The sequence below is a fragment of the Urocitellus parryii genome, chromosome X (assembly GCF_045843805.1).
Source record: "Urocitellus parryii isolate mUroPar1 chromosome X, mUroPar1.hap1, whole genome shotgun sequence".
NCBI classification, from domain to species: Eukaryota; Metazoa; Chordata; class Mammalia; order Rodentia; family Sciuridae; genus Urocitellus; species Urocitellus parryii.
In genome coordinates, this window is record NC_135547.1 from 129,711,488 (window position 1) to 129,732,122 (window position 20,635).

The 20,635-nt window shown below is 39.7% G+C and overlaps 1 protein-coding gene across 3 annotated transcripts; it reads left to right on the forward strand.

Moving 5' to 3' along the window:
* On the forward strand, positions 1 to 4,947 carry LOC144250779 (uncharacterized). Of its 3 annotated transcripts, XM_077793854.1 has the most exons (3): positions 1 to 96; positions 266 to 326; positions 1,012 to 4,947. In XM_077793854.1, exons 1-3 carry the CDS (start codon positions 6 to 8, stop codon positions 3,983 to 3,985), a joined length of 3,126 nt encoding a protein of 1,041 aa, XP_077649980.1. In that variant the 5' UTR covers positions 1 to 5; the 3' UTR covers positions 3,986 to 4,947. The 3 variants fall into 3 exon arrangements, with proteins under 3 accessions (XP_077649980.1, XP_077649981.1, XP_077649982.1); XM_077793855.1 differs by lacking the exon at positions 266 to 326 and having other exon boundaries at positions 32 to 96; XM_077793856.1 differs by lacking the exons at positions 1 to 96; positions 266 to 326 and having other exon boundaries at positions 1,076 to 1,336; positions 1,714 to 4,947.
* Positions 4,948 to 20,635: the final 15,688 nt, after the last annotated feature.

Sequence of the window (20,635 nt, forward strand, 5' to 3'; positions counted from 1 at the left end):
ACTTCATGCAGGAGGAGTGGGATTTGCTGGATGCTTCCCAGAAGAACCTTTACAGAGATGTGATGCTGGAAGTCCTCAGAAACCTGGCATCTATAGGTAATAATTTGTGTATTTACTTAATTAGAGAATTTGTGTTTATTTTTTATTTATGTAGAACATGAAAAGACAATCAGTTGGTGAATTAATGTAGCATAAAATGCACTATGAATTTGGAAAAGCATTTCTCGCTCCTAGAAATTTATAATGTTTTGGTTTGGCATTTTAGGAATCAAATGTGATGAGAAGAACATTGAAAATCAGATCAAAAATTTTGGGAGCAATCAAAGGTAATTGTACTCACAAGAGGAATCCTTGAGGGAATCTGGGGATGTCATATAATTTTTAAAACCAATGCAAGAAATTTGCACAACATTAAATGTATTTATTCTTATAAGATTTTTTTTACCAGAAATATATACTTCACTGGGACTGGGGTTGTGGCTCAGTGGTAGAGAGCTTGCCTTGCATGCTTGAGGCACTGGGTTCTCTTCTCAGCACCACATTTAAATCAATAAAGTCTATTGTCAACTGAAATTAATTTATATATATATATATGATATTAATATATATTATATATAAATATATTAATATATGATATTAATAATTTATATATATATGATATTAAGTCTATTCAAAGTGCTTGACATGCAAAAAGTATTATGAAATTGCATATGTGAATATAACTATTTGGATAATGACCATAGGCAAGCTGTGTTGCAAAGCATTGTTTCCTCTCAATCTCTTTATTTTCTGGCTATTTGAACAAGTTTGAAAATCCTAGGCTTTACCTCATGTTGGAAGTAACCTTAACCTAGGACCTTAAATAAATACAACATCATGAATTAATCAAGTATTAATAATGTGCTGGTCATGAGATACCAATTCTTAAGCAAAGAAAAATTTTAATAGAGTAAATTCATGTGACTGCATTATGTGTGCCAAAGACTTCATATGCCCTTCATTCCTTCATAGGCAGATCACATCTCACTATGGACCCGAATGCTACAAGCATGAAGAATGTGAAGAGAAGCCATATGAATTGAAACTATACAGGAAATCTCTGGTTTCTCTCAAAAGTGTTCATACACAAATGTTAACACAAACTGGAGATGGACCCTATGAAAGTACAGTATGTGGGAAAGTCATCAGTTGTTCGAATGACATTCAAAGGCATGAAGATTCTCATACTGGGTGGCAACCTGATGAATGTCAACAATGTGATGAAGCCTCATCTTCTCCCACAGATGTTCAAAGTCACACAAGAACACATAGGAGAGGTGAAGCTTTTCAAAGTGAGGTATGTGGGAAAGCCTTTCATTCCCCCACTTTATTTAGAATACATGAAAGAACTCATTCTGGAGAGAAATCCCATGAAGGTAAAGAAGGTGGTAAAACCTTGGTTTCACCCACAGGTCTACACAGTCACGTGATCACGCACACTGGGAAAGTACTTTTTAAATGTAACGTATGTGGGAAAGACTTTGCTTACAGAAGTTTATTTAGAATACATCAGAGAAAACATACTAGAGAGAAACCCTATGAAAGTCAACAATGTGGAAAAGCCCACACTACTTTGTCTTACCTTCAGATACATGAACAAATCCATACTGGCGAGAAGACCAATGAAGGCCAACAATGTGAAAAAGTCTTCACTACTTCTTTATCCCTTGACAGACATGAACGAGCGCATACTGGAGAGAAGCCCTATCAATGTAAACAATGTGGGAAAGCCTATAGCACTTCATCTTACCTTCAGATACATGAACAAATCCATGCTGGAAAGAAGCCCAATGAATGCCAACAATGTGGAAAAGTCTTCACTACTTCTTCTTCCCTTCACAGACATGAACGGACGCATACTGGAGAGAAGCCCTATGAATGTATGCAGTGTGGCAAAGCTTTTGCTCAATCGTCTAACCTTCACTCACATAAAAAAACTCATACAAAAAAGAAACCCTATGAATGTCAACAATGTGGGAAAACCTGCCCTACTTTGTCTTACCTTCAGAGACATGAACAAATCCATACTGGAGAGAATCCTAATGAATGCCAACAATGTGGAAAAGTCTTCACTACTTCTTTTTCCCTTCACAGACATGAACGGACGCATACTGGAGAAAAGCCCTATGAATGTAAGCAGTGTGGCAAAGCCTTCACTAACTCCACTATACTTCACAGACATGAAAAAACTCATACTGGGGAGAAGCCCTATGAATGTCAACAATGTGGGAAAGCCTTCAGTACTTCTTCCTACCTTCAGATACATGAGCGGACTCATACTGGGGAGAAGCCCTATGAATGTAAGCAGTGTGGCAAAGCCTTCACTAACTCCTCTATACTTCACAGACATGAAAAAACTCATACTGGGCAGAAGCCGTATGAATGTCAACAATGTGGGAAATCCTTCACTACTTTGTCTTACCTTCAGATACATGAACAAATCCATACTGGAGAGAAGACCAATAAATGCCAACAGTGTGGAAAATTCTTCACTACTTCTTCTTCCCTTCAGAGACATGAACGAACACATACTGGAGAGAAGCCCTATCAATGTCAACAATGTGGGAAAGCCTACACTACTTTGTCTTACCTTCAGATACATGAACAATTCCATGCTGGAGAGAAGCCCAATGAATGCCAACAATGTGGAAAAGTCTTCACTACTTCTTTTTCCCTTCACCGACATGAATGGATGCATACTGGAAAGAAGCCCTATGAATGTAAGCAGTGTGGCAAAGCTTTTGCTCTATTATCTAGCCTTCACTCACATAAAAAAACTCATACTGACAATAAACCCTATGAGTGTCAACAATGTGGAAAAGTCTTCTCTACTTCTTTTAACCTTCACAGACATGAACAAATGCATAGTAGAGAGAAGCCCTATGAATGTAAGCAGTGTGGCAAAGCCTTCACTAAGTCCTCTAAACTTCACAGACATGAACAAATGCATACTGGAGAGAAGCCCTATGAATGTAAGCAGTGTGGCAAATCCTTCAGTATGTCCTCTAAACTTCACAGACATGAAAAAACTCATACTGGGGAGAAGCCCTATGAATGTCAACAATGTGGGAAAGCCTTCAGTACTTCTTCCTACCTTCAGATACATGAGCGGACTCATACTGGGGAGAAGCCCTATGAATGTAAGCAGTGTGGCAAAGCCTTCACTGACTCCTCTAAACTTCACAGACATGAAAGAGCACATACTAGAGAGAAACCCTATGAATGTCAACAATGTGGGAAAGCCTGCTCTACTTTGTCTTACCTTCAGATACATGAACAAATCCATACTGGAGAGAATCCCAATGAATGCCAACAATGTGGAAAAGTCTTCACTACTTCTTTTTCCCTCTGCAGACATGAACGGACTCATAGTGGAGAAAAGCCCTATCAATGTCAACAATGTGGAAAAGTCTACAGTACTGCCTCTAACCTTCACATACATGAACAAACCCATTCTGGAGTGAAGCCCTATGAGTGTAAGCAGTGTAGAAAAGCCTTTGCTAGAACTTCTCAGCTTCATAAACATGAACAAACTCATACTGGAGGGAAGCTCTATGAATGTAAACAGTGTGGCAAAGCCTTTGCTGAATCTTCTCAGCTTCACAGACATGAAAGAACTCATAGGGGAGAGAAGCCCTATGAATGTCAACAATGTGGAAAAGCCTTTGCTACATCCAGTCACCTTAAGAGTCATGGAAGAACACATACTGGAGAGAAGCCCTATCAATGTAAGCAATGTGGAAAAGCCTTCGCTCAATCCCATCATCTTCACAGACATGAAAAAACGCATACTGGAGAGAAGATTTATGAATATCAACAATGTGGAGAACCCCTTGACACATCCACTGAACCTCACATACACGAAAGTATTCATGCAGAAGAGAAGCCTAATGAATACCAACAATGTGGAAAAGTCTTTTTCTTGTTTTTTCTTTCACAGACATGAAGGGACCCACACTCAAGAGAAACCCTATCTGGGCTGGTGATGTGGCTCAAGCATTAGCGCGCTCGCCTGGCATGTGTGCAGCCCGGGTTTGGTCCTCAGCACCACATACAAACAAAGATGTTGTGTCCGCCAAGAAGTAAAAAAAAAAAAAAAAAAAAAAAAAAATTAAAATTCTCTCTCTCTGTCCCTCTCTCTCTTTAAAAAAATAAAAAAAAGAGAGAGAGAGAAGCCATATCAATGTAAGCAGTGTGGCAAAGCCTTCACTCAGTCCTCTCATCTTTGCTCACATGAACGAACTCATACTGGAGAGAAGCCCCATGAGTATCAACAATGGGGAATAGCCTTTGATATACCCCATCAGCTTCACTTACATGAACAAACTCATATTGCAAAGAAATTGTAATGATGAAAAAAATTGGCAAAGACTTCTGTTATTACTGTTCTTCTCATTAACATGTTGGAAGTTTACTGGAGAAAAATTCTTTAAATGTGAAATGTGGTGAATCAATATTTCTTGTCCCCTTCAAACACACTGCTCACTCTGCTGTATATTGTACTGGGGATTGTTCTGCAGATTTGGTGTGGTGGCCCTCTACCACTGAGACACATCTTCATTCTTTTTTATATTTTTAATTTTGAGACAGAGACTTGCTGAGTTCCTTAGGGTTGTTCTAAAATGGTGAGGCTGGGCTCAAACTTGTGATCCTTCAGCCTAAGCCTCCCAAGTCTCTGGGATTAAAGGCATACATCACCACATCTGGCTGAATAAGTGTTTAAATGTGAAAAAATATGGCAAATCATTCCGTTTTTTCCTGTTGTCTTCAAAGCCATTTCCCTCACTGGAAAACAAACACTCTGAATGGGGCCGATTTGCTACACTCTATCAGCTTCATGTTTCAAACCTCGTTTCCTTCCCTTTTATGAAAATACTCATGGAGAGATGCCCTGTGAATATGAGAAATGTGGGAAATCTTTTATTTTTTTCAGTTTATTCTGAGTACTAGAAGATTCTTTTGGAAAGTTTCATGCCAAAATGAATAAATCCTATGCAAGTTAGAAATACAAAGGGTTCAGATGTTTTACTTTTTTCTGTTGTATTAAAAAAAAAAAAAAAAACTCATACTGTAGAAAGTCCTGTGGATAAGCAATCTTGGGCAGTAGTCAATTTTTACAGTTTTCTTTAAAGACATAAAACATTTACATCTGGAAAAACCCTTCTGCTATTTATTTATTTATCTATTTATTTATTTATTTTGGATAAAGAAATAGCAGAATGCATTACAATTCTTATTACACATATGTACCACAATTATTTATATCTCTGTATATCAATAATTTTGACACCCAATTCATGTCCTTATAAATGTAATGTGTATAATGATGTTCATCATATTCCACCATCCTTGCTATTCTCCTGTCCTCTCCTTTTCCCTTCCTCCCCCTGCCCTATCTAGAATTCATCTCATCTTTCCAGGCTCCCCATTATGAGTCAGCCTCCTTATATCAGAGAAAACATTCAGCATTTGTTTTTTGGGGATTGGCTAACTTCACTTAGCATTATCTTCTTCAATGCCATCTATTTTCCTGCAGATGCCATGATTTTATTTTCTTTTTTATTGCTGATTAAAATTCCATTTTGTTTATATGCCACTTTTTTTTAATCCATTTATCCACTGAAAGGCATCTAGGTTGGCTCCACAGTTTAGCTATTGTGAATTGTCCTGCTATAAACATTGATGTGGCTGTAGTATGGTGTTTTTAAGTCCTTTGGGTATAGACCAAGGAGAGGGATAGCTGGGTCAAATGGTTGTTCCATTCCCAGATTTCCAAGGAATCTCCACACTGCTTTCCAAATTGGCTGCACCAATTTGCAGTCCCACCAGCAATGTATGAGTGTTATCTTTTCCTCCACATCCTTGCTAACACTTATTGTTGTTTGTCTTCATAATAGCTGCCATTCTGACTGGAGTGAGATGATAGGTTAGAGAAGTTTTGATTTGCATTTCTCTAATTGCTAGAGATGATGAGCATTTTTTCATCATCATCTCTGATTGTATATCCTCTTCTGAGAAGTGTATGTTCAAGTCCTAGGCCCATTTATTGATTGAGTTGTTGTTGTTGTTATTATTATTTTTATTAATAATATTTTGGTAGCTTAGCTTTTTGAGTTCTTTAGAGATTAGTGCTCTATCTGATGTGTGAGGGGTAAAAATATGCTCTCAGGATGTAGGCTCTATGTTCACTTCACAGATTGTCTCTTTTGCTGAGACAAAACTTTTTAGGTTGATTCCATCCCATTTATTGAGTCTTGGTTTTAATTCTTGTGCTATAGGAGTCTTATTAAGGAGGTTGGGGCCTAATCCCACATGTTGAATATTTCAGACTACTTTTTCTTCTATTAGATGCAGAGTCTCTGGATTAATTCCTAGGTTCTTGGTTCATTTTGATTTGAGTTTTGTGCATGGTGAGACCTAGGGGTTTCATTTTATTTTGTTGTTTATGAATTTCCAGTTTTCCCAGCACAATTTGTTGAGGATGCTTTTTTCTCCAGTGCATGTTTTTGGCACCTTTGTCTAATATAAGAAAATTGTAATTTTCTGGGTTAGTGTCTGTGTCCTCTATTCTGTACCATTGGTCTACCAGTCTGTTTTGGTGCCAAAACCATGCTGTTTTTTAAATTATTTCTCTGTAATAGTTTAAGGTCTGGTATAGTGATTCCACTTCCTTCAATCTTCCTGCTAAGGATTGTTTTAGCTATTCTGCATCTCTTATTGTTCAGAGGAGTTTCATGATTGCATTTTCTATTTGTATGAGGAATGCCTTGGGGATTTTAATGGGAATTAAATCTGTAATACAGATTATATCTGTATAGTGTTTTTGGTAGTATGGTCATTTTGATAATATTAATTCTGCCTATGCAAGAGCAAGGTAGATGTTTTCATCTTCTGAGGTCTTCTTTGATTTCTCTCTTTAGGGTTCTGTAGTTTTCATTGTATAAATCTTTCACCTCTTTCATTATGTTCATTCCCAAGCTTTTTTTATTTTTTTTATTTTTTGAGGTTCTTGTGAATGGTTGAGTTTTTCTCATTTCCTTTCTAGAGGATTTGTCACTGATACACAGAAATGCCTTTGATTAATGGGTTGATTCTATATCCTGCTAGTTTGCTGAATTAATTTACTAGTTCTAGATGTTTTCTGGTGAAGCTTTTTGAGTCTTCTAGGTATGGAATCATATCATCAGCAAATAGAGCTAATTTAAGTTCTTCTTTTCCTACACATATTCCTCTGATTTCTTTTATCTAATTGCTCTGGCCAGTGTTTTAAGAACTATGTTGAATAGAAGTGGGGAAAGGGTATTCCTGTATTGTTCCAGTTTTTAGCGGGAATGCCTTCAATTTTTCTTCATTTAGAATGATGTTGGCCTGAGGCTTAGTGCAGATAGCATTTACAAAGTTGAGATATGTTCCTGTTATTTCTAGTTTTTTTTTTCCCTAGTGTTTTGAACATAAAGTGGCACTGTATTTTGTCAAATGCTTTTTCTGCATCTATTGAAATGGTCATATGATTCTTATCTTTAAGTCTACTTGTGGGAGTTTTCAGTATCATTCCCTCCTGACCTCAGGAGAAATGGGGAGAGCACTCCCCGACCAGGAGGAGCCAAGAAAGGACAGGGCCTACTGATCGCCTGCACCCAGCACTCCCTCGCCAGAAGACAATCAGACGTGACAGGGACACAGCTAATATAATGTACAGGAGCCAGTCAGGATAAAGGTCAGCAGGGTGGGGAGAGTTCACATGTACACCCATCCTACAGGCAGTAATGGGTGACACAAACTGTCCATGAGGTTAGAAGGTTTCTGAGCCTATCCTAGAGGTGGTCCAATTTTTCATCACAACCCACGGCAATGCCTTCTGGATGATTGCCAGGCACTGTCTTAGCCACATGTGGACCAGGACTGGGAAGGGGGTAGTAGCCAGCAAGTTAGGTTTCCTATTTTCTGATGCAATATGCCCTACATGTTGCATGCACTACATCAAGTTAGGTTTCTTCCTTTTTTTTTTTTTTTGAATTTTTAATATTTATTTATTTTTTAGTTTTTCAGCACGCACAACATCTTTGTTGGTATGTGGTGCTGAGGATCGAACCCGGGCCGCACGCATGCCAGGCGAGCACACTACCGCTGAGCCACATCCCCAGCCTAAGGTTTCTTCCTTTCTGATGCAACATGCCCCACATGTTACATCATGCCCTCATCTATTGATTTGATGAATTACATTTATTGGTTTCTGTATATTGAACCAACCTTGAATTCCTGGGATGAATCACACTTGATTATGGTGCACAATCTTTTTGATATATTTTTGTATTTGATTTGTCAGAATCATTGAGGATTTTTGCATCTATGTTCATTAGAGAAGTTTTCTTTCTTTGATGTGACTTTGCCTGGTTTGGGGATCAGGGTGATATTGGCCTCATAGAATGAGTTTGGAAGTGCTGCCTTTTTTTCTATTTCCTGAAATAAATTAAAGAGTATTGGTATTAGTTCTTCTTTAAAGGTCTTTTAGAAGTCGGCTGTGTATCCTGGGTTTTTCTTGGTTGATAAGCATTGTTTTCTATTTTATCACTTGATATTGGTCTATTTCAATTGTGTATGTCTTCCTGATTCAATCTTGGCAGATAGTATGACTTAAGAAATTTGTTGATAACTTCAATGTCTTCTATTTTATTGGAGAATAGGATTTCAAAATAATTTCTAATTATCCTCTGTATTTCTGTCATATCTGTTGTGATATTACCATTTTCATCACATACACTGGTAATTTTGAGATCTCTCTCTCTCTCTCTCTCTCTTTCTCTCTCTTTCTCTCTCTCTCTCATTCTCTATGTTAACATGGCTAAGGGTCTGTTAATTTTATTTATTTTTTCGAAGAACCAACTTTTCTTGTCCATTTTGTCATTTGTTTCTTTTGTTTCAATTTTATTGATTTTAGCTCTAATTTTAATTATTTCTTGCCTTCTACTGTTTTGCTGGTGGTTTGTTCTTCTTTTTCTAGGGCTTTGAGAGGTAGTGTGAGGTCATTTTTTTTTCTTTGAAGAAATAAACTCCATGCAATGAATTTTCCTCTTAGTACTGCTTTCATAGTGTCTCAAATTTCCATAGGTTGTGTCTATGTTCTTCTTTACCCATAAGAAAATTTTAATCCTCTCCTTGATTCCTTCTGGAATGCATTGTTCATTCAGTAGCCTATTGTTTAGTCTCCAGGTGATGGAGAAATTTTATTTTTTAATTTTTTTTCATTCCCAATTTCATACAACTATGATCTGATGAAATGCATGGTAGTGTCTCTACTTTGTTATATATGCTAAGAGTTCCTTTGTGGCATAGTATATGGTCTATTTTAGAGAAGGATCCATGTGCTACTGAGAAGTGTATCTGTTTGATGCAAGTTGAAATATTCTATGTGTCAGTTAAGTCTAAGTTATTGATTGTGTTATTGAGTTTTATAGATTTTTTATTCAACTTTTGTTTGGAAGATCTGTGCAGTGGTGAGAGAGGTGTGTTAAAGTCATCCAAGATTATTGTGTTGTGGTCAATTTGACTCTTGAACTTGAGAAGAGTTTGTTTGAACATAGCTGCACCATTGTTTGGGGCATATATATTTATGATTGTTACATCTTCTTGGTGTATGGTTCCCCTGAGCAGTATGTAATGTCCATCTTTATCCCTTTTCATTCCCTTTGGCTTGAAGTCTACTTTATTTGATATGAATATGGAAAACCTTGCTTACTTGTGCAGTCCATGTGAGTGGTACGGTTTTTGTTTTTCCCAGCATTTCACCCTCAGTCAGTGTCTTTCTCTATTAGATGAGCCTCCTGGAGGCAGCATCTTGTTGCGTTTTTTTTTTTTTTTTTAATCTAGTCTGGTAGCTTATGCCTTGTGATTGGTGTGTTTTATTAATTAGCATTCAGGGTTATTATTGAGACATGGTTTGTATTTCCAGCCATATTTCTTTATTTTTGTTATTTAACTTGACTTGGTTTTCTTCTTTGATTAGTCCCTCCCCCCTTTGGGATTCTACATTCCTATTCTGATATTCATTGTTGTTTTTCTTTTCCTCTTCATGGAATATTTTTCCAAGGATGTTTTGTAGTGCTGGTTTTCTAGCTATAAATTCTTTTAACTTTTGTTTATCATGGAAGGATTTTATTTCATCTTGAAATCTAAAGCTTACTTTTGCTGGATACAAGATTCTTGGTTGTCACCCATTTTCTTTCAGCTTGATAGATTTGTTCCAGGATCTTCTAGTTTCTAGGGTCTGTGATGAAAAAGTGTGTCATTATCCTAATTGATTTTTCCCTATATATAATCTGATTCCTTTCTCTCATGGTTTTAAAAATTCTCTCCATATCCTGTATGGTGAGCATATATATTATTATGTACCTTGGTATGGATCTGTTTTGATTTTGTACATTCGGCATCCTGTAGCCTCTTAAATTCGGATTTCCGATTCATTCTTCATGTTTTGAAAGTTTTCTGATATTATTTCATTGAATAGCTTCTTGATTCCTTTGGTTTCATCCTCTATGCTTCCCTTTATCCCAATAACTCCTAAATTTGGTCTTTTTATGCTATCCCATATTTCTTGAATGTTCTGCTCCTGGTTCCTTACCATTTTCACTTTGTGGTCTATGTTCCTTTCAAGATTATATATTTTATCTTCATTGTCTGATGTCCTATCTTCCCAGTAGTCCACTCTGTTTGTGATGCTTTCATTTGAGCTTTGAGTTTCGTTTATTATTTCATTCATATCAAGGATTTCTGTTTGTTTGTTTGTTTGTTTTAGAACCTCTATCTCCCTGTTGAGGTGACCTTTTGCTTCTTGGATTTGTTTATGTAGCTCATTATCGAAGTGATCTTTTACTGCTTGTCTTTGCTCTCTTATATCTTCTTGGAGTTCACTGGACCTTTTAACCATGTATATCCTGAAATCTTTCTGTGTCCATTTTTCTGCTGTAGCTGCCAATGATTCTAATGATGTGTTGTCTTGATTTGTTTGGGGCACTTTCTTCCCTTGTCTTTTCATGTTGCTTGTGTGTCTTCCTTTCCAGCTCTGTGGTTCTGGGGTATTATTGTTTTTACCCTATAAATTTGTAGTGCTCTTGTAGGGTTGCAAGATCCCTTCTTTGTGGGGAAGGACAATGTTAACAAATCCCAATATCAACAATACATCAGTATGAACAATTTGTTGTTATTAAGACACTTACAGGGCTGGGGATGAGGCTCAGGTGATAGTGTGCTTGCCTGGCATGTGTGTGGCCCAGGTTTTATCCTCAGCACCACATACAAACAAAGATGTTGTGTACACCAAAAACTAAAATATTAATATATTTTTTAAAAAAGACACTTACAGTTTAGTCTCAATGTCCAGAAATGTTGGATTCAATTATTATTTAAAATATAATCAGTAGTTTTGTAAAAAGGTTTACAGTTTCTAGCGGTGGACAATGAACTGGGGGTCTGGCAGGATGATATGTGGCTCAGAGGGAGGTCCCATCTGCCAGCCATGCTCACCAAATATGAGGAAAAAGGTGATCCAAGATGGAGCCAGTCGGCTTCCAGAGCCGGGGTGACCAGTGTCGTGGGGAGAGCTGGGCAATGGCCTTGTGCTGTGGGTAGGTAGCAGCTGAGTAGCCTGTGTGGGAATGGTGCAGCCTGGAGTTCTGCAGAGGGCCTGAGAGGTGTTTCTGCTGAGCCGCTCAAGAGCTGCTTGTGGCTAGAGCTGTGGGCTTTGGGCCTGGAGTCCAGAGTCTTACTCAATCTCTGAGGCTCTGAATTCTGCATTGGGCTTACAGTGTGTTGATTTCTGTGAAAATCTACTCTAGACTGGCTTTTCACACTCTCTGAAATCCTGTATTCTGATGAGGTGAGACCTAAGCCATGGAACAACACAGGATGCTGCCTGTCTCTGGCCCACCATCTTGAATTTCCCCCCTCTGTTCTTGACATGATATGGTACCCTTTCAACTGTCAAGGCCTCTTTATTTTATTTTTTTTTAAATAAAGTTATAGTGCCATGATTTATTTATTTATTTATTTATTTATTTTAGAGAGAGAGAATTTTTTTTAATATTTATTTTTTAGTTTTTCAGCACGCACAACATCTTTGTTGGTATGTGGTGCTGAGGATCAAACCCGGGCCGCACGCATAACAGGGGAGCACTCTACCGCTTGAGCCACATCTCCAGCCCCAAGACCTCTTTAAACACCAGGGAAGAACTCAAACTGGAGAAAAGTCTTGTATGTAGAAATGTGATAAGACATTTCTTGTTTCAGATCTAGTTAGACTTGTTCGGATTTGAGGGAATATTTTGTATTATTTATTATGATTATGTTTTTCAACCTAGAGGTGCTGAACCACTGAGACACATCCCAGTCTTTTTTTCATTTTTCTTTTTCCAGTTTTGAGACATGGTCTCACTTGAATGCTTAGGTCCTAAGTGGTGAGGGTGGCTTTGAAATTATGATCATCCTGCCTCAGCCTGATGTAGGTTGGGTTGAAGCTTGTGATCCTCCTGCTATGGCCACTGGGATCACAGACATATGCTACCATGCTCAGCTCCTGGGTGTTTCCTGAATCCCTGATGTAAATTGAAATGTGCCTTGTTTGTGTTGAGGTTCCAGGTGTCACCAATTCGGATGCCAGAATTACTTCTTCATGTCTTTCTGTATGTTAACGTCCTTCAAGCTCTAAGATTCTAAAATGATGCTGATCATCATAAGATCATTAACTCACACCTTCCAAATTATTATTAGTTCAGTTGAAGTAAACTGGAGTTGACTTGGAAAAAATGTATATTAGATAATTTATGTTGAAAACAGGGGTGGAAGAACTATTTAAATATTTAAGGAAACCAATTATTCATTTCTATGAAGAGCTCATGATATAATGAACTTCAGTTACTATTCCCTTTCATGCACCCATCACCAGAAAAGCACTTTAGCAGGGTCACAGAGGCTATCAGAAATGCCCTGGTGCTCAGGTGAGGGTTTTACAGAGCAGCAAGTCACATTAAAAAACACCTGGGAGGGGTGAGTTGTGCCACCCACACATGCACTCACACACATGTACAGGATCAAGTCACCCTTTTCTATACATACCCTCCCTAGTGCAGTGCTGTCATCCTCAGTGTGTCATGCAACTATTGATTTCTTTGACTTTTCTCACAATGTTGCTGCCCACTATTCCTTCTCAAAAATCAAATGTTATTTCCTGACTTCTCAATTTAGTCTTGTGTCATTCAGAAGTTTCATACACATTGTGTGTGTTAGTTGAGGCCTCTCCACTCCAGCCTTGTGTACAGATTAGTGAAATATCTCTTCCTTCCTCCTTTTCTCCCTTTGTTATTTCAGACATTACCCAGGAGGGCTCCACCACTGAGCTTCACCCTAACCCTGTTAATTGTTATTTTTTAAGAGAGTCAGGCTGGCCTTGAACTTCTAGTCACCCTGCCTCAGCCTCCTACAGCTGGGACCATAGGCATGTGACCTTGTGTGTCCTGCAGCTGATCCCTTCCTTCTCCTTGATGCCTTCGTGGCCTGGTGATGACTCTGGGACCTCCATTAGACATTCTTTTCTAAGTCTCATGTGTTGTGTTTTACATAGGCAAGTTAAAGAGCATTATTAAATCTTGTAGTTTGTATGTATCGTTTGGAGAGGCACCTTCTCAAAATATACTTTGCCCTATTATTAATGGAGTTTATTTCTTTTCTTCTCCTGGTGCCAGGTACCCAACCCTACCTTGTGCCTGCTAGGCAGGCGCTCTAGCACTGAGCACTCCCCTAGCTCAGGTGGTGAGTTTGCCGCTGCTGTGTGTGTGGACCCATTACTGTCCACGTCAGCAGATGCAGCTCTGCAGGTGTATCCTCGTGTTTGCAGCTTGTCCCTTTTTTTCTTAAACTTCTTTTACAGCACTGAATTATAAATCCAATTCAGCTTTTCTCCCGATGATTATTCCTTGGGTGGAGTAAGCCAGAAAACCCAGGCTGGATTTCTCTCTGTGTTTAGGGTACTGTCATACATAGGTGACTGCATGACCAATATGATTCTGCAACATGCACACTCAGAAAAAGGAGAGATGATATCCCATCTATGTATGATATATCAAAGTGCATAAATGCATTCTATAGTCATGTATAAGTAACTGAAAGAAATAAAATAATTTTAAAACAAAACAAATCCAGGTGCAATGGCTCATGCCTTCATTCCAATGGCTCAGGAGGCTGAGGCAGGAGGACTGTGAGCTCAAAGCTAGCCTCAGACATAGTGAGACAGTAAAGGACTCAGTGAGACCCACTCTCTAATAAAGTACAAACTATAGCTGTGGTGGAGGCTCAGTGGTTGAGGGCCCCTGAGTTCAATTCACAGGACACCCCCCATTCAAAAAAGAAAAGAAAAGAAAAAAAAAAAAACTAAGGAAGAGGGGTATGGTACCAGTGTTGTTGGGCACAGTGTCACACAGCTATAATTCCAGTGGCCAAGCAGGCTGAGGGAGAGGGATCACAAACCTAGACAGCCTCAACTTAGTGAGGCCCTGAGGAACTTAGCCTGATCTGTGTCAAAATAAAAAATCCACAGGTCTGGGGATGTTGCTCAGTGGTTGTGCACCCCAGGCTCAATCCCGAGCCCCAAATAATAAAGATATAAAAATGGATTTAGTCTTTCCTCTTTATTTGCATTGTTCTCATCTTCCTAATGGCTCTAATTGACAACTGTCCATGATCCTTTTCACCCTCCTGGATGTCCTCCTGCACACACCTCTCTATTTCCTGGTGTGTTGGCGGTCCCTCACTGATCTGCATGACATCTCCTTATGTTTGCATTCATTGGAATCCCTTTTATCTGTGGTCAAGTACTTCTTGCTCTCTGCTTTATGGCCTTGGACAGGGAAGAAGAATGTCTTCTCCCTCTGCAGCGCCGCCTCACTGTGGTGACCTTCCACTCAGCACCCTTTGCTCTCACCCACAGCCATGATCCTTCTGGTCTTCAGCAGGGAACAAGGTTCTGCCTGTCTTCCACACCACCCTCACCCAATGCTCAACTCCATCTTCTACAACCTGAGGAACAAGGAGACGTTGAGGCCCTGAGCAGATGGACCCAGGTCTGTTCTGTGATATAGATAAAAGGTCTGCCCCTTTCCCCGGGACTTAGCTGCAAGTCCATTAAGCATTGTGTAGGAACTGAAAATATTATTCTATACCAAGAGTGTGGAGACTGAAAACCATCTACAATATAAATAAACTCAGGTCTGTACAAAATTGTCTTATGAATGTGTGGAATTTAAAAAGATTTTAGCATCCTGCTTCCCTGTGAACCAGAGACAGGCCCACACAAGGACCCCAACATGAGGCACCCCTCATCCGAGCAGAGAGGTGCCCTGACTGGGGTTCCCTATTCACCCCATGGTGGCTCCACAGTTCAACATCAGACACATATAGGTTTGAGGCTGCCACTCCCACAAAACTGGGATGTCACATCTTCAATCAAGGGACGACAATAAGGACCTTGTAAGAAGGTCTCCAAGTCCCTGTGGCCTTGCTACACCTGTGTCTCCTCTTTACTATTATTCTTTACACAGAATATCTTTATATTTTAGAATATTATTCTTTAAATGGGTTTCTCTTAATTGTGTTTTCAAAATTATGGTTAAAATTACTTCCCAGGGTAGGGAATAGTATACAAGTCTTACAGTGTCTCACGGACTATAGGTCCAGTTACAGAATGTATATAATAGAAATGAATTTCTAACAATGTTTGTAAGTTTTATTGCTCAAAACTCACATATGGCTTTAATGTGGAGAACATTTTGAATATAATGTTTTCTCAAATTCCACAAACATCCAATAAACAGAGATGATATGCAAGAATCAGCACCAATCATTGCAATTACTGATATCTTTGAATCAGTCAAATTTACTCTACAATTAGAAGTGTCAAAATTGGAATATAAGTCAGCATTTTAAAACACTTATTCTTTGATCAAGGTTGTATAAATTGGTTCTTGGTCAAACAGCACAAACTTTAGGTGTAAGTTTAATATGTTAATGAGCTCTGTCATGTCAGAATGTGGAGAAAAACCTTAGCTTACATCAGCATAATAAAATCAGGGAAGTAGCCTAAAAAATCCTACAATTGATTAGTCCAAATATATATAATCAGTCCAGTTATACAGAAATCTGTTTTTCAAATGTTTTAACTTTCCATGTCATCTGTCTAGATAATTATAGAAACATATCCTTATTTAGAAAAACCCTTTCGTGGGTCTGGGGATGTGGCTCAAGGGGTAGCGCACTCGTCTGGCATGTGTGCGGCCCGGGTTCGATCCTCAGCACCACATACCAACAAAGATGTTGTGTCCGCCAAATACTAAAAAATAAATATTAAAAAAATTTCTCCCTCTCTCTCACTCTTTCTTAAAAAAAAAAAAAAGAAAAACGCTTTCGTCATGAAAATTTAGAATATTAAGACCTTTTTATTTACCCAAATATGATTTCTTTCTTAGGACCTCCTAGTAGACATCCTTTTCTTTCTTTTACTTAGAACTGGATAATCATACTAAAGCAAACGTGTGTGTTTCCTCTCTGTAGAAACATCTTCTTTTCCTTCTCTAGAAATTCTTCTTTGTGTATACTTTGGAACAATTTTTATAAATCTTAGAATCTAAATAAATTATCAGAAGTTTAATCAGAAGTTTCTCAATGAAAATATAGTTAAAGCTGTTGGACATTTCTGTTGACAGAATCATATCTATTTATCATCTTATAAAAATTTGTACAAAATTTGAGAAATAGAGATTACTTGATGTTTATATCTCTTGAAATAGATATTTTGTAATCAAACACACTTATCTTAAATATCTGTACCATAAAAAGCAGTGCATAAGAGCATATGTAAGAAATATAACTTATGTGTTTTCTGTTGAAGAAAAATGATTAGAAGCAAATAAAATATATTAATTAAAAATAAGACATATATGTTAATTATTTCATGAATTAAGGACTATGGATGATCCAAATAACTGGAAAGATATACATTCATAATAAAAGTTTAACTCAGTATTATACAACCATGAAGTTTTAAAATAAGGCTCATTAGGGCTGGGGATGTGGCTCAAGCGGTAGTGCGCTCGCCTGGCATGCGTGTGGCCCAGGTTCGATCCTCAGCACCACATACCAACAAAGATGTTGTGTCCGCCGAGAACTAAAAGATAAATATTAAAAATTCATATTCTCTCTCTCTCTCTCTCTCTCTCAAAAATAAAATAAAATAAAATAAACCTCATTGAATCATGTATTTGGATCCATTTATTTTACTTTGGACTAGTAGTGCACTCATTCTATTTGGGACGTCACGTGATGTGGTTAAAAGAAATCCCTGTGTATACATTTGTTTGTTTATTGTAATTACGTAGTCAGGAACGAGAAGAAGGATTTCTTGGTCATCACAGAAACATTGTGAGAAAAGATCTCAGATGCTGGCTTTGGTGTGTGAGGGGTGCAAAACGCATTCCCATAGTCTCCAAAATTATAAGAAGCCTATGTTTGTGATCTCTCCTCAACGGAACATTACTTAGTTAAAGAGCAAAAGGAAGGATTGTAAAGGAAGCTGTTCACACACACACACACACACACACACACACACACACACACACACAGTTATTTCACTTCAGAGCGAGTCAGGCTTAGGGCAGCAACAGAGAAGCCTGTGGAGTCACATTTTGCCTGTAAGTATTTCAGGTGCACATTCTTAAAATGCAGGCTCCTTGCAGCTCCAGTGGCAGACAACAGTGAAGCAGGAAGGACAGGTTAGTGGCTGGGAGGCGGGACCAGAAACCCTGCCTGGGTGACAGAGGAAGGACCAATGGGAAGCCCTGGAAAGTGGGAAAGTCCTGATGAGGAAGCCAGGCTCCGCCCCCAGGCTCCCCTGGTTACCATGGTGATGGAACAGCCCAGAACTGGCTGTGGCTGCTGCAGCTGCCTGGGTCCCAAGGTCAGGTGTCAGCTCTCTCCTCCTTAATGGGCTGTTTCACTGTGTCTTCCCCTCGTCCCTCCTGTTCTCCCATCTTTTGCATTTTCCGTTTCCACAGCGTGGGCACTTTAAAACAGTGATTTAGAGGCAGAGGCTAGCATTACTGTCAGACCCTATGACAGTCTGCCATTGGCCCCCTGGCCAGGTTGCTTAAGGGTCAAAAGCACAGCTGGGTGGGGCTAGTTAAGACCTTTTAGGGAGCAGGGGCTGGTCCTGTGTCCTGCAGCTGAGTTAATTAAAGCTGTTCCGACCCCAATGGGACAAGACTGCAGGGAAGAGGCTCAGTACAAACTGTTTGAGCACATTTGAAAAAACAGCAGAAAAACACAATTTGCCTCTCTACCAGCAGAAAATCCCCTGCATCAAGTCGCACCACGAAAAATGTTTCCTTTTTCCTCTTACTCTCCAAACATTGACTCCTAGAATATACATTCCAAGAAATCTTTATACTGCGAGGGGGAAAATTGTGACATATGCAGTCCAGGGGAGAAATAAAGAATGTCCACGAGCTTCTGCCCTTCCAGTGCTTTATTCACTCAAGTTCCTCCATACAGTTTCACTCTATAGGTTCTTGATCAAGAAAACACAAGCCTTAATGCTGGGCACTGCAATAGACAATCAATCCACAGGGAACAGTTCTAGATGCATTCTAAGCACTGCAAAACACACCTAATCAGCGCAGGCTAGTGACAGCCATTCCCTCTGCATGCTGAGTTCAAAGGTCTTAAGTCCTAGGCTTTGAGTCCAGCAGATGCACACTCACTCAGAACGTGGTAATCAGGTCTGGAACCAAGGTAGGCTTTCCCTAGCGTGGAGCGTGGAGTCGTGGAGTGGATGACCTGTTGAGGAGGGGGCCGAAGGGAGGAGTTGGGGCTCTCACCAAGGTCCAAATGAGGCGGTAGAGTTTGAGAGCCGTGAGGATCATGCAGAGACTCAGGAAAGATGCCAAGTGATGAGATGTCTGGTCCTCAGCAGGCTCTCCACCTCTAGTGCATCCTTGTTTCAGCTGGCTGAATCCCTGTTCATCAACTCTATCATTTATACTATATTTGGGAGATTTTGACCCCGCTTTCAATTCCTACCAGCCAACACTGGATTTCTCAGTGATGTCACTCACCCTGAGGTCAGAAACTTGTGATCTGGTGGTCTCCACCCTGATCTTCTGGGTTTCCCTCTTATCAGGCAAGGACAGCCTGCCAGGGGCTTCACTCTCTATATCAGGATGAGGGGAAGGAACTTGTTTGAGGCCTTACTGGAGGGATCTGTGGCTGTGCCTGGTGAAACTGCAGGTTAAACTGAAGTTTTTAAAGTGGAGTTGCTTAGGCTCAGGCCTAAGGCCATCCTAACACTTTACCTAATACTTCAAAATAAAAAAATACACAAAAACATAAAAACTTTTTAGAAAAGCAATTTTCCCATAGGAAAGCACCGAACTTAGTAACATATCCCATGAATCACCTTCATAATTCTTTATATTTACTCATGGTTTCTAGAATTGCAAAAATATTTTTTATCTTTCTACAGGCGAAAAATTCCCAGATCTTATGAGTCTAACATCACAACTTCTTCTTCTGTCTAATTCACTTACTTTCTACAATTCAACCCACAACACTCTGAAAATCTAAGTGCACTTAACTTCTGGAGAGAAATTCCAAACTCACTAAATTTCTAAAATTTACACTGAAGTTCAAGTACAGGACACCACTTGTCCCGACAAAGGACTAAACCAGTCAGGGTAACTCCAGGTGAACTGGGCTGCATGACATTGTCAGAGACAGAGAAATGTCTTTTTCTTTGGTTCTGTGATGGCTTCCTCACCCAGCTCCCCCCCATAAAAGGCCAGGGAGGCAAGAGAGAGAGAGAGCAGGCCTGGAGCCCCATTTTATTGGGGAGAAGCCACTCAAATGAGGATAGGGTCAAGACTCAGGGGGTGGAGTCTTCCTGATGTCTGCTGCCAGTAGGTTGACATCCTGGAAGGCCACGCCCATCTCAAGTGCTGTGTGGGGATCAAGGGCAGAGCAAGGGAAGGGGACACACAAGGGGAGGTTCCATGGAACATTCTATCCCCAAAAAGCACAGAGTAGGATTCCAAAGGAACAGTTGGGTGTAACTCGACCCCACTGGGTGACGGTACTCCTGGAGCCACACCTCACTATGTGAATGGGGGTGAGGCCCAATGTATTGTGGGGCGCAGCAGCTGTTCCATACTCCCCTCCACAGGACTTAACGTGACTCCTGACAGCAGAATTCACAGCTCAGGGTGGACTCGGGGCCAGCTGCCCAGAGTGTGGGGGTCAGGGCACCCCAGGAGGCTGTCTCCTGCGCAGTCAGCACAATGCAATGGCTTCTCTTGGTAAAGCTGTGGGACAAACGGGAGGCAGGCAGTGTCCGGGTCCAGCAGTGCTCACGGGTCCCACTGTCCAATGGTATACAGAAGCAAAAATTGCTGCTTCCCCCGTGTCCAAGCTCTGGGGTGGGCACGTCACAGGTTTAAGTGGGTGTTATTTGAAGTTGTCCCCCTCAGACTCAGAGTCTGAGCCATGACCTAATGGAGCACAGTTC